The following is a 13,146-nucleotide window of genomic DNA, read 5'->3' on the forward strand; positions in this document are numbered from 1 at the left end:
TTTCCCCTAACAAATGTGTAGTAATTTTTTATCTTTTATAATTTAACCGTGCTTTTACAGGAATGTGTACGATCCATCACGTTTTATGTAGGAGTATTTGTCAGCAAGAGCTGAAATCAGTTGGTGGTAGGTGGGTGAGTGGAGAGAATCTCTCACTCTCTCTCTCTCTCTCTCTCTCTCTCAAGCAGAGCAGCCCATGTCATAGTTTGCCACCTCTAACCAATACTTGTTGGTATCTTGGAAGGGAGATAGGTGTAAAAAGTAGGGGTATGCTATCATGCTATTAAGGGATAGAGGAGGGCCATATCCCTGGGTAGTCTTGTGTCTTGTGAGATGGTCACTCAGTGACAGCGGCACTCGAGGGAGTTTCCATCCCTGCACCCATGTACCACCATTTAAATACCTTTGACCATTTCAACTGCCAGTTCTAAATCTCACTGAAGGATGTACCGACATAAAAATACAAATTGCTTAAAAAAGTATAAAATTTTTTTGATGAATTGATGAATTGAAGATGGACAGAAATTTGCTATTCGTTTTATCATTGATGATTTTTTTTACAAATTTCCACAGGATTTCTCTCCCTTGTCTGCTCTTGGACTGCAGCGAGTTGGGGAGGAAAGGGCATCGCCATCCAAGGAACCCAGTATCCAGTTAAACCGGAGAGGCATGGTATGGTTGATCTTGCTGACTAGAAATAATTTTTTGGAATTATGGCAATAAAAAATACAAAGGTTTCAAGCCAGACCTTTTTCAAACTAGGAGAGTGCAAATTTTATTTGATTCTGTATTACTTAAAGGAAATGATCAAGATCTGTGACATCTCATGAGATGGGAGATACCTGAAAATAAAAATATAAGTCATAAAGTATAGTGTCAAAGGTTCAGTGACCAGCATTTATGAAAAATTTTAATGGAATTTCTTATTCAGACAGTATCAAAATATTGCACTTACATAACTAGTGTAAAGGTTAGAGGAAGAATTTTTCATATTTCTTCCATGTTAGATATTGCTTATATGTGTTGATAAAAAAGAAAAACATTACAAACCACTGAAGTAGTCCACATTATTAGATATTTTATGTAGCAACTCAGATACTTGGTCATGTTGGTCACAAACTAACGTTTGGTCCCGAATCGTTTTTGTTCCGTACGTTGGTATTTATGAAGGGCCAGTCACATAACTCACAGGTAACACATTCTCATGCATCATGTAGTATGTACTACTGTTCAAGATTCCTTTATCATCATCAGTTGCTGCAACATTCCTGGGCCTAGCAGTTCCTGAACTATTGTTATTGATAAGCACTAGTTCTTTCTGTAAGCAATGTGCTGTACAGAATTTTCAAGTTTAGGTTTAAGTAAATTGAAGAAGTGATGATTCAATGTTTCTCATTGTTGTAGTACTGGAAAGCATAAATATCATTGTATTTTTGTACAATATTTTCATTTGCAATTTTGAAAATGAAGGTTACATGTGGCAGGACAACTTCAGTTCCCCATGTTAAATGCATGCTGTAGGAACTCAAATATGTTTGGAGTAGTCATTACATACCATAACAGATCGACCATAGCAAGTTGTAAAGCTTCTAAGGTCACATAATGATTTTGCACTGGAAACTAGAGAAAATACATAGTAGGTTACATAACTATTATTTTCTTGTTGAAGTTCCATATGAAACTTGTGTCCGGTGTTTATTGTCCACTTTACTCGTATGAATTTGTTTCTGTGACCTTATAGAAATACTTGTAGGCATGTTCCAAGTAATTTAGTATACTACATTGAAGAATTTATCCGAGCTATTCAAATGATGCAATTCTGATGAGATGAAGAACACTATTATTTTACTTCTAGATAGAAGTTTGCTGTATGGTTGATTGCTTAAACTGCTTTTATTGGAAAGGTTGATTAGAATTCTTGTTAACCCTTTGACATTCTGATAATGACCACGGTCATCGTCGAAAGATATTTCTTTAATGGACATCACAACAACAAAATTTTAATGTGGCACATGTGGATACAGTGAATTCCTGCCTGTTTGCAATTTGGATTTGTGGCTTCACCTGTCCGTGGGTTTTCTGTGGAACATATAGTATCCACGTTATGAGGAAAATTTGCCCATTCATGGAGTTGTTCATAGATGAATATTTACTAATTACTGTTTTTATATTTTTGCGACGATGCATTTTTTGTTATAAAGGTATTAAAGTAGTCAGTTAAAAGTGTTTTTATTGGGTGTGTTTGGTGTTTGAACTATTAAAATTCACATGGGTTTGTGGTACCTATCTCCTGCGAATCCCAAAGGTCCACTGTACTTGTTGTCATAGACTGATATGGTATGTAACAATTTTTTTCAAAAAAGTTACCTAAACTCATTCCACTTCCACTGGCCACTCAAGAAAATTTTACACTTTTTTTTTTTTTTCATGGTTTAAATGTTCAAATCACACTTGGATATCTTTTTTTATTTCTCTCTCTTGTATATTTAAAAATTTTCAAGGAAAGTAATAATTTTTTCATTATAACTAACTTTGATTCATGATATTGCTGACTGCTTTTTATTTTATGGCTTTCTAAACATGTAATGATAAAGACCAGCTCTACCTATACATAAAGTGACATAAAAATCATTAATGTAACACAAAGAGTAATGTTACAGTTACATAGACCCCCTCCTCGCCTTTCCCCCATCCTCAGTGGGTTAATGAATATTTTGAGTTCATATGGTATGGGGTCGTATAAATCTATCTTTGTCACCTTTTCTTAGCTTCTTTAAAAGCAACATCTTTTTGAACATTCATTTTAATTGTACTTGAATTTTGACAGTACTGAGATTGTAGAGTAAGAGGTGAGTTGTGTTACAAGATGCAAGGTGTTGAAAAGTCTTTTTTTTTACCTCACTTGGAGTATTTTAATTTCATTTGTATTTTTGCAGCCCGCGCGAATGAGGAAGAAGAACCGTTTATATTTTGATGATGATCTTGTAAGTTCTCCCACACAAGTCAAGTCACCCAAAAAGAGTTCCAGAGGCACCCCCAAGAAACAGCTTAATCCACAGCCAATTCCAAGCAGTCCATTGAAATTGGTAAAAATTTAGTTTTTGCAATCTTTCTTCTTTAGTCTGTACATGTAATCAGTTAATTTTATTTTCCTAGTAAGTAGTTTATCTTTGCAGTTTGTTTTTGTTGATTGCTTAGTTAATATTGCTTTGGGTTTAATCCTTCAGGCCAGCCCTATTAGATCTGTTAATCAGCTCAGTGGTCTGGTTAAACTATTTTGATAATTATAATAATAATGGGGGTTTAAAAGTATGTACAGGAGTGTCATTGATTTATACTGTTCTTTGCTGTCATATTAAGAAGCTTAAAGATTGGAGAGGAAAGTCAAATGTATACTATATTTTGAATATATTGTTACCTAGATGTTTTGCATATGAAGGAAATAGGGTTTCTCTTTTATTTGTACTCTATAAGAAAAGATTAAATATTCACTACATATGCATTTAGATATAAAAACTTTGTTTTACAGGTTGATGGCCTAATTCCTTCATCTTACACTCCAGAGGTAAGTGTGAAATTTGATATGTGAAAGAATTTACAAAGTATTTTATTCTTTGTATTTTTTGTTCATATATAGTTATGTCATTATTATTATTATTTTTTTTTTTTACTTAATATCCTTCATCTGTCGTTTGACAATGAAACAGATTATCCAAAGCTGATATAACAGCTGGCTATACGCAGTTATTAATTTACTGTAGATGTATTATTCCAAAACAGGTTGGTCCTCTCTTTTATTTAAAGTGTTTGGGGTTGCCTGTGACTTCTCCATGCTTTTTATAGATAATTGAAGGATGAGATTCAAGACTTCAGGTTTTTCTGCAGTTCATCATTGGTTCCCTTTACTGTTGTTGTTGTTGTTGTTGTTGTTGTTGTTGTTGTTGTTTTTTCTACCATGCTTTTTTACTCCTTCCTACTGATCTTTTTCCTGCTTCCCATCTACAGTTGTACCTTCAAACTGCTGCTAATCCCATTTTATGTCCAAACCATCTCAGTCTTTGAAATCTTTCCTATTTCCCAGCTGCTGGATACTTCATCTGTGCAACCCACACTTGTAAATTGATTAGTTTTTATAATGATACAGCCCTTCGTTTTGCATATGGATATACTTTCGCCAAAGCTTGTCCAATCTTTGAAACTTAGTAAAAAGATAGCCGTTGGCAGTAGGCAGGAGAGGTGGTGAGGGTAATACCCACTTGCTTGACTGTTGCAATCACTTTTGCATTGGATGTGCTGCTATGTAGATGTTGCTTCTACTTCTACTGCTAAACTTTTATCACAGCTGTTGCTGTTAGAGAGTTTAATGTTTTCTGACTTACTGGTTATGATGAGTTTTTCTCGTGATTATGTGTTTGAATTTGTGATGAATTGTTATGTATGATTTGTTCCCTGTAAGAAGTTGGATGGTGTAAAATTTACAAGGTATGATATTATGTGCACTTTGTCACTTGTGAACATTGATATTCATTCTGTTTGTTCTTTTTGCAGCAGTCAAGAGTGCATACAATCTTTGAACTGGACAGAGCATCTGCTCTTGGTCATCTGCACTGTAGGAGAATGAATTGAAAAGGTGGAGGTTTAAGAAGGCACCATCACTTTCCTCTGAGAGCAACAGCTCCATTTTTGCCAACTAACCCCTCATGACATTCCCTTGTTGTGACCCCTGGTTTTGTCATTGGGATGTGCCTGCTTGGTCAGAGGAGGATAGGATATCTTTTGGGCTGGACAGTGACTGAGCTGGATGCCCCTAGGACTTGATGTTGGACAGTGCAATGGCTGTTCCTGGTTCTGCATTGCTGACGACTTGTCACAGTGAGTTAAAATTGTTGACGGTGCTGTTGTTTTTTTTCAATGTATTTGGGATCTCTCCCTAGTTACCTTCCTGGAAGACATTGGTGCAACCAACAGCTCTACATGTGTCTGTGTGTCGGATGCTTTTATTTTGGGAATAACCTCACGGGTAGAGACCCTGTTGTTGGTTCCCTGGCAGTTCCTATTGCAACTGTTGTCTGTCCCTGCAGAAAAACCTGCCATGACTCCATCTATTGTGGGGCTTGGGAGAGGTTGGAGAGGCCTGTGATTGTTACAAGTATAAGAAGCATAGGTGTGATTTTCATTGCTCCTGATTCAAGGTGAAGCCTCAGAGTCCCCTCAGTTCCTGACCAGGGGTTTGAGAGCCTTTTGATCCTCTCCCTCTGAAACTTCGTAGTTGAGGATCTAAACAAGATACTGGTGTGTCCAGTGAGAGTACAGTAGTCCTGCATCTTAGTCCCAAGTTAGAGATAGTTAACACTGGCAGGAACAAGTGGAAGTTGTCCAAGAATATTGTTTCATTGTGGGTTTGGGAGGTCTTCAGTGAGGCATTTTAGGTCATTGGATGAAGATGGTGGCTCTTGAACCAGGATAAATGTTCATTAAGTCAGGAATGTTCAGGAAGAACTGCATAGTGTTGTTGGTGTCTGAGGGCGTCAAGTCATCTCCACCTCTTTTTACCTCAGGGACACCTTTTCCTTACTACTACATAGTAGTTCCATTCATGAGATTCATAGTTAATAAATGAGAGTTATTCTACTCCAGCTGCTGAGAAATTTATCACAGTAGAAGAATTTCACATCCAGTAAAGATATAACGAGAGGGTGTATGTTGATGGTATGATCTTAATCCTATGGTGGGAACCTTTTTTGAATAACCCAAAGGAACTTTGTCTTCACTTTAGTACTTATAGCAGATGGCTTTATTTTGTTTATATTGTAGTTTTGGCCATTTTTTGTCATTGTGTATGGGTAGATAAACACAATTAAAAATAAGTTGGCAATAGTAAACTTTCCTAATTTTTGAAAATTTATTACAGGAGCCTCAGACAATAACAACACCTGACAAAAAAGTAGCCCAGCAGAATGGAGTCAGGCTTAGAAATTTTTTGAAGCTTCCCCAAGCACACAAATGGGTTTACTTTGAATGGTTTTATTCAAATATTGACAAGTGAGTAGCAGAATACTACAGTGATTATGTACCTCAAAACTAATTTAAGTTGCTAGCCTTCAGAAGGGTAAATGCTTTCCATCGCTTTGGGGCTCTCCCCAACAAGGATTATAGTATAGGAATTATAACGGGATTTTGCGAATTAACCCTTTTAACGCCGATTGGACGCATTAAACGTCTATATAAATTGTCTGTTGGGTGCCGATTAGACGTATGGTACGTCGATATAAATTTAAAAAAAAAAAAATTTGTGGAAAAATAGTTATAGGCCTACTAGGCAAAAACTTTTGAATCACGCGCCTTAGGGTATGCTGGGAGCTCACGGATCAAGGCGTTGTTTTGTTTAAAATCGTTACCCAGGCGCGCAAACGCGAATTTCTTTCTTCTCGCACTAAAAAGTATCAGCGACACATCTCGGAAATTATTTTGTCACTTTGACATAATTTTTGCACCATTTATATTAGCCGGGACATGGAGTATTATATATGAAAATGTGCGCAATTTTATGTAGAATACATCTAAAAATAACCCATGGTTGTAGCTTTTATCAGTTTTGAAATATTTTCATATAAATCATGATAAATAGAAAAAAACCACGTTCGGTCAACTTTGACTCTACCAAAATGGTCGAAAAACGCAATTGTAAGCTAAAACTCTTATACTAGTAATATTCAATCATTTACCTTCATTTTGCAACAAATTGGAAGTCTATAGTACAATGTTTCGATTTATGGTGAATTTATGAAAAAAAAAAAAATTTCCTTACGTCCGTGCGGTAACTTCCGAAAAAATAAGAAATTTTGTTGTCCGATTGTCGTAATGTTTGCACCATTTTAAATTAGCCGTCACATAAAGTTTTATATATGGAAATGTGCGAAATTTCATGTAGAATACAACTAAAAACAACCCATGGTTGTAGCTTTTATCAGTTTTTAAATATTTTCATATAAATAACAATAAGTACCAAATATCAACCTTCGGTCAACTTTGACTCGACCGAAATGGTAAAAAAACGCAATTGTAAGCTAAAACTCTTACATTCTAGTAATATTCAATCATTTACCTTTATTTTGCAACAAATTGGAAGTGTCTAGCACAATATTTTGATTTATGGTGAATTTATAAAAAAAAAAAAAAAAAATTCCTTATGTTCATGCGGTAACTCTTCCGAAAAAATCATAAATTTTTTCGTCCGATTGTCGTAATGTTTGCACCATTTTAAATTAGCCATTACATAGAGTTTTATATATGAAACTGTGCGCAATTTCATGTAGAATACAACTAAAAACAACCTATGGTTGTAGCTTTTATCAGTTTTGAAATATTTTCATGTAAATAACGATAAATAGAAAAAATTAGTCCTGCGGTCATCTTTAACTCGACAGAAATGGTCAAAAACTGCAATTGTAAGCTACAACGCTTACAGTCTAGTAATATTCAATCAATTACCTTCATTTTGCATCAAAGGGGAAGTCTCTAGCACAATATTTCGATTTGTGGTGAATTTTTAAAAACAGCTTTTTTTTACGTCCGCTCGTTACGAATTCATGCATCATTTTGTGATAATATTTTCTCTGTGTTGCCTTGATCATTTTACAATGTGTTATATAACAAAATGATTGCAATTTAGTGTACAATACAACAAAAAAAAATTAACTTGTTAGCTTTAACCGTTTTGCTCACAGCGCAATTTGTATACAATTATATATGACATTTTTTTTGCAATGTCATATATCTCAAAATTTATATATGATAATGATATCTTTTCATTTCTGATGGTTGCATACTAAACTTCAGGCAATGACAAAAAGAAGAGCCAAAAATGAACTCTTAATCTTGAAAACTAAGCGTGCTGTGATTTAAAAAAAAAAAAAAAAAAAAAAAACTTTTTCATCTTCGGCGCTCACTCGCAAACGCCGCCGGCATACGGGAGACGATTTTTAAAATACCGCTTCGGTGTTTAAGGGTTAATGTGTTGATTAAATTTAAGGCATTTTGTATTTGCTGTTTAGCGACTAATCTTCGTTTTATTTTAAGTTTTGAGTAGTCTCCCGTTTTATTAATAGAGTTATAGTGTTTTATGTGGGACATTTTGAAGTGTAATATGTATTGGTTGTATTTATGTACTTCTTGGCAATCTTTGAAGTACCATAGATTTAGATAATATAGTAAGGTCCACCTTATAATGAGGTCAACCTGTGTTTCATTCATTCTTCGTGCAGGCCCTTATTTGGAGGTGAGAACGACTTCCAGATTGTATTGAAAGAGGCCTTTCCACAGCTGAAAACTCGGAAATTATCGCGCCGCCAGTGGGGCATCATCCGTCGGATGATGGGTAAACCCCGACGTTGTTCTCAGGTATGATCATACTCTTCATAATTTCTTGATGCATTGCATTTTGTTTCATCTGGTTTTGTGCATTTCCTTATTGGTGGTGGTCCTAATTCTCTAAGTAAAATGATAAGACTCATGAAAAATTAAAGTTAAACATTTTTGTTACTGATCTATTAGTAGTTTAGGGAGTTTTTTCTTGAATATGGAATATTTGAGTTACCTATACAGGCAGTCCCCTGGTTACGTCAGGGGGAAACCTTACTTTTAATTCTTTGGGTGCATTAAGAACTATGTAAACTGCATTCTTATTGCATTTTTCATTAAAAAAAACTTCAAATATTGATTATTTTGCATTTTTGGTGTCATATTTCTTCTGCCAGATCAGCGTTGTAGGTGTTGTAACCCTGGAAATAATTTCTGATGAATATAATTGAAAAGCGCCTTAACCTCGGAACGTCGCAAGCCGAACCCGTTGTAACCCAGGGACTGCCTGTATACTATTGTGAAGTATTTTAAGGAAGCAGAGTCAGTTTATTAGATTAGTACTAAAGTTCACTCTAAGGATATCTTAAGTGAAACATGTAAGTTGGAGCAGTGGTAAGTAAAAGAAATAGGAAGGCCAAGTGAGAGGAGACATAATGGTTCGAGGGAAATATGAAGCAGGAAATTATGCAGCGTGGGGCAGTACTTCTTCCTGAGCTGCAGAGTACAAGTCAAAGGGAAAGACGGAGTTTCATAATTTAGATCTGGTTAACCAGAATATCAGTTTTCATGGGATTGCAACAGCTCTCTTTTGTAGGACTTTTTAAAATTTTTCAGATAACCTCTCATTGCATAGCAAATAGTTGATAGTAAAGATGGCTGGTTTGTAGTCTGTGACAAACCAAAAAAAAACAAGATAAATACTGAGTTAAAGTTGGCTGCTATGATGCATATTCCATGCATTGCCCCCTCTCCGTATCATTGATATGTCTGAATTAATCTGTGAAAGGTTTTTTCCAGTTTAACTCTAACATATAATGATCCAGGTACCATTTTTGACAATAAAAATACCATATAATGATCCAGGTACCATTTTTGACAATAGAAAGATCGGGAAGATGTCCAGAATTGGGTTTCATGATTGAGTTATTTTTTTGAGATTGCTTCATTGATAGTTATGTACTGACTCTTATACTTTTTGAATTGACAGGCCTTTTTCCAAGAGGAGTGCCTCGCATTAGATAAAAAGCGCCAAGTCTTACGGCTGCTGCAGCAGCGGAAAATCACGGACATAAACTCTCTGAAAGACTTTCCCTTGCCAGATCAAATTCCAATGCAGCTTGTCATTGGTACAAAGGTTTGTATTGCATCTTGTAACAGAATTCAGTTACTTTCAGATGAAAGTAAATTTTAACATTTTGTGATTGGCATCAACATGGTATGTACATTTGCTTCATATAGTAGAAAATTTGTAAGAAGTATCCAGTGAGCAGATTGAATCTTAGTTTCACTTAATATGATTTGATCTTTCAAGACCATTTAAATGCTATCAAGTCTTTTAGTACCCATGATTTAATCAACTTATCTTTACTGTAGTTAAACAGTAATTGTCTTTTTGTACCAGTAATTTAACATACGTACTTATATGTAATGCAATTCAACTGTAATTGTCCAAGTTTCAACTAGTAACAAATATAGAGACCTGGTGACAAATTCCTTGAAAAGTGAGGTCAATACTTAGCATTTTTAGGTTATCCATTTGTTGAATTTGCAAGAAGTTACAATTAATTGAATTAGATTTTTATATGAATATATGTAATTGAGAACCAACTATTTAGGCTAGCCCTGTAAGAGTTAAGTCAGTCGCATGATTAAATTAAAAGAAAATTTGTTGTGCATTTTCTTTGTATGTCAAGTTATATTGATAATTATTGTTTGGTCTTTCTATGCAGGTTACAGCAAGAATACGAAAGCCAGAAAATGGACTGTATACTGGTGTCATAGACGCAGTCGATACATCAGACAACACTTACAGGATAACATTTGACCGTCATGGAATTGGAACACATTCAATTCCTGATTATGAAGTCCTGGTAATGTTTGCAATTTTTAGTGGCAAATGAAGTTAGATCTATACAATTCATCTGGAAACCTATTTTTATCATGAAGATAATAACTACTTATTATGGTTGTTACTTCTTTCGTCTTCCTCATTCTGGTTTTTTTCATTTTGTTTTACAGTCAAGTGAGGGAGCAGAAATCATGCCCCTATCAAGCTTCTCTCAAAAATTCCGTCCAAGGCCGCCCCTGGGAATGGTTACTCCTCCTAGACCCATTTTGCCAAAGCTTGAACCCGGAAGCGGAACCGACAGCCCCGCACTTTCGCTCACTAATGATCCTATATTAGCTCAGTCTCCTCTGAAATCTTCAAAGTTATCAATGGAAGATACTTTAGGTGGATTCCCTGTAAAATGCCTCGTTCAAATTGTAAGTTCTCTAGTTTAAAATGTATTTGGCTGATTATTTGGGTAGTGCCATTAGTGCACCCTAGTACTGCACCAGAAGCATTAATTAAAGGTGTTTGAAGCTTCCCTTTGGCCCTTAGCTGGACTCATTATTTAGCCTTTTACTTTACCTCCATTCCCACTTCCTTCTTCAGTCTTACTGTCCAACCTCCCAAACTATTACTTCTTAGTGCAACTAGTGTTTTTTTCCCTGTTCCACATTTAGATCGTACAGTACTTCTTTATTTATTTATTTTTTTTATCGCTCTCTTGCTGTCCAACCTCTCCCATCTGTAGTGCTGTGCATAATGGACAAAAGCATTCCAGTGCTTGATTTGACAGCATAGAGCTCAGAAATGAGAATAAATTGTACTTCACTGATTTCATAAACATTTTGAAACAAAAAATATGAGCTATGCTTAGTAACTGTGATTCCCCAAGGAACAGCTGTTGTAATGACAGTATGCTGTGAATTTTATTGTTTCCTTCATAATACTATAAGTTACAGAAATTGTATTTAAGGAGTACAGATGTATTAATATTAAATTTTGTCATTGTTTAATGCTTTTAATCTTCATTATTTGGTGAGGGAATGAAGATGCATGTAATGCTGCTACTGTCTACTACAAGGGAACTTCATAAAGTTATTTAGCAGTCTTGAAAACAAGTTGTGACATTTACGTAAAATTTTGATCTGCATGATTTTCAGTAGTGAATTTTATTCAATACTTCAGCATAATTAAAATTGTGCAAAGTATGCAGTGAATGTTTTTCTCATAAAGGGAAAGGATAAAGTTATGGCCTAAAATTATAGACGTACGTAGTGTATTAGTATTTGTAAGTCTGTTTAACTCTGAAAATACTGAAAAATTATTAGAGGAATTGAATATGTACGTATGTATCATTCTTGCCGTTGTCAGCTATGCACAAGGTTTTATGTGGTCCTGTGGACTACCAACTAATGTCTACTCTCACATCACCTGTATTTCCTTTTCCCTTGTACTTTCATCAGTTCCCACATTTAAAAACAGATCATCCTTCAGTCTGGCATGTAATGTTGAGAAGTGAGTCTGAGTCTGTGGCTTAGTTCAGCTAATGTATTTTATGGTTATGTATTCAAGTTTGATGTGAAGACATGAATTAATTGGTCCATTCTCTTTCTGATATGTTTTAGGCATTGGGAAGAGAAGCAACATTTGCAGGGTTTTGTACATTCATGTGATTTGTCTGAAATAAGTGTAACTGGAAATTTTGGAGATTATAGCAGCATAACAAGGATAATCCTTTTGTTTCTAGGTACAGTTGTCAAAGATATTAAGAGCAAAGCGTGAAAAGATAGGTTCCCTCAGAGAGATGAATGAGCAAGCTGAAAAGCAGAGAAGCTATGGAGAAGAGTTGAATGTAGAATTTCAGCGTAAATATGCAGCATTGGTACTAGAAATAGAAAAGCTAAACAAAGACCTGAATCAGTATCTTTTGGCTGTCCAACAGTTTTGCCAAGAGGTACGTCTATCCCAAAGATTTCGTATTTTCAGATTATGAAAATCTTGACTTCATAATGTAGATTGATGTAAGAATTTTTAGATATTGACCATGAAATATAATATTTAACTCCTAAATATAGCAATCACTAAAGTAATATTGTCATAAGATGAATATGATTGATTTTCAATTTTTGCACAAGGAAGGATTTGCTTTTCTTTTTTTCCTATGTTTTGATTAAGCCAGGAGAATCGTGGGTTCACTTCTAAGGTATATTTTCTTTGCTGTAATATTAGTGCAAAGGATTGGAATACTAGAGTGTATTTCTTTAATGTGCATTGTAGATTGCCCCAGAACAAGGAATATCTGCACCTACCTTACTGCCAAGCCAAATTAAGGAGAGATGCTATGAGGAGGCAGCCACCATTGTAGATGTGACAAACCACTCCAGTGGTTCTCCTCAGGTGTCGAGTGCATCTGTGCTTGATCTCATCACTAAACTTACATCACTGATGCTTCAAATCAAGGTAAGTTCACTGTCTTCCAAGTCATATTTTTGTATGCTTTTAGCTACCATCACCTAATGCTAGGGCACCAAGTAATTTACCTGTCTGTGGTTTTTTGTTGATTATGAGAAGGCATTGACATCATCCAATGACCAATATTATGGACATTCTTGTGCCATGGATTCGTGTTATATAGTAAAATTACTTTAAATTATCCATGAACAAAGTAGCTGCAAATGTAGTGTTGATGAGGTTTGATTAGAGGCTTTTTATTGGCGCTCTGGATACTAAAAAGC

General features: G+C 35.2%; 1 protein-coding gene across 3 annotated transcripts in view; it reads left to right on the plus strand.

Moving 5' to 3' along the window:
* LOC135205732 (protein lin-9 homolog) overlaps window positions 1-13,146 on the plus strand; it is a 48,749-nt gene that overhangs the window by 24,883 nt on the left and 10,720 nt on the right. For all 3 annotated transcript variants that reach the window (XM_064236821.1, XM_064236820.1, XM_064236822.1), the window contains exons 3-12: window positions 574-672; window positions 2,937-3,086; window positions 3,530-3,565; window positions 5,912-6,042; window positions 8,265-8,400; window positions 9,569-9,715; window positions 10,311-10,451; window positions 10,600-10,845; window positions 12,159-12,365; window positions 12,689-12,871. In XM_064236821.1, coding sequence (XP_064092891.1) covers window positions 574-672; window positions 2,937-3,086; window positions 3,530-3,565; window positions 5,912-6,042; window positions 8,265-8,400; window positions 9,569-9,715; window positions 10,311-10,451; window positions 10,600-10,845; window positions 12,159-12,365; window positions 12,689-12,871 — 1,476 coding nt within the window. The remainder of the gene's footprint in view (window positions 1-573; window positions 673-2,936; window positions 3,087-3,529; window positions 3,566-5,911; window positions 6,043-8,264; window positions 8,401-9,568; window positions 9,716-10,310; window positions 10,452-10,599; window positions 10,846-12,158; window positions 12,366-12,688; window positions 12,872-13,146) is intronic.

This window comes from Macrobrachium nipponense, chromosome 24, assembly GCF_015104395.2.
Source record: "Macrobrachium nipponense isolate FS-2020 chromosome 24, ASM1510439v2, whole genome shotgun sequence".
Taxonomy (NCBI): Eukaryota; Metazoa; Arthropoda; class Malacostraca; order Decapoda; family Palaemonidae; genus Macrobrachium; species Macrobrachium nipponense.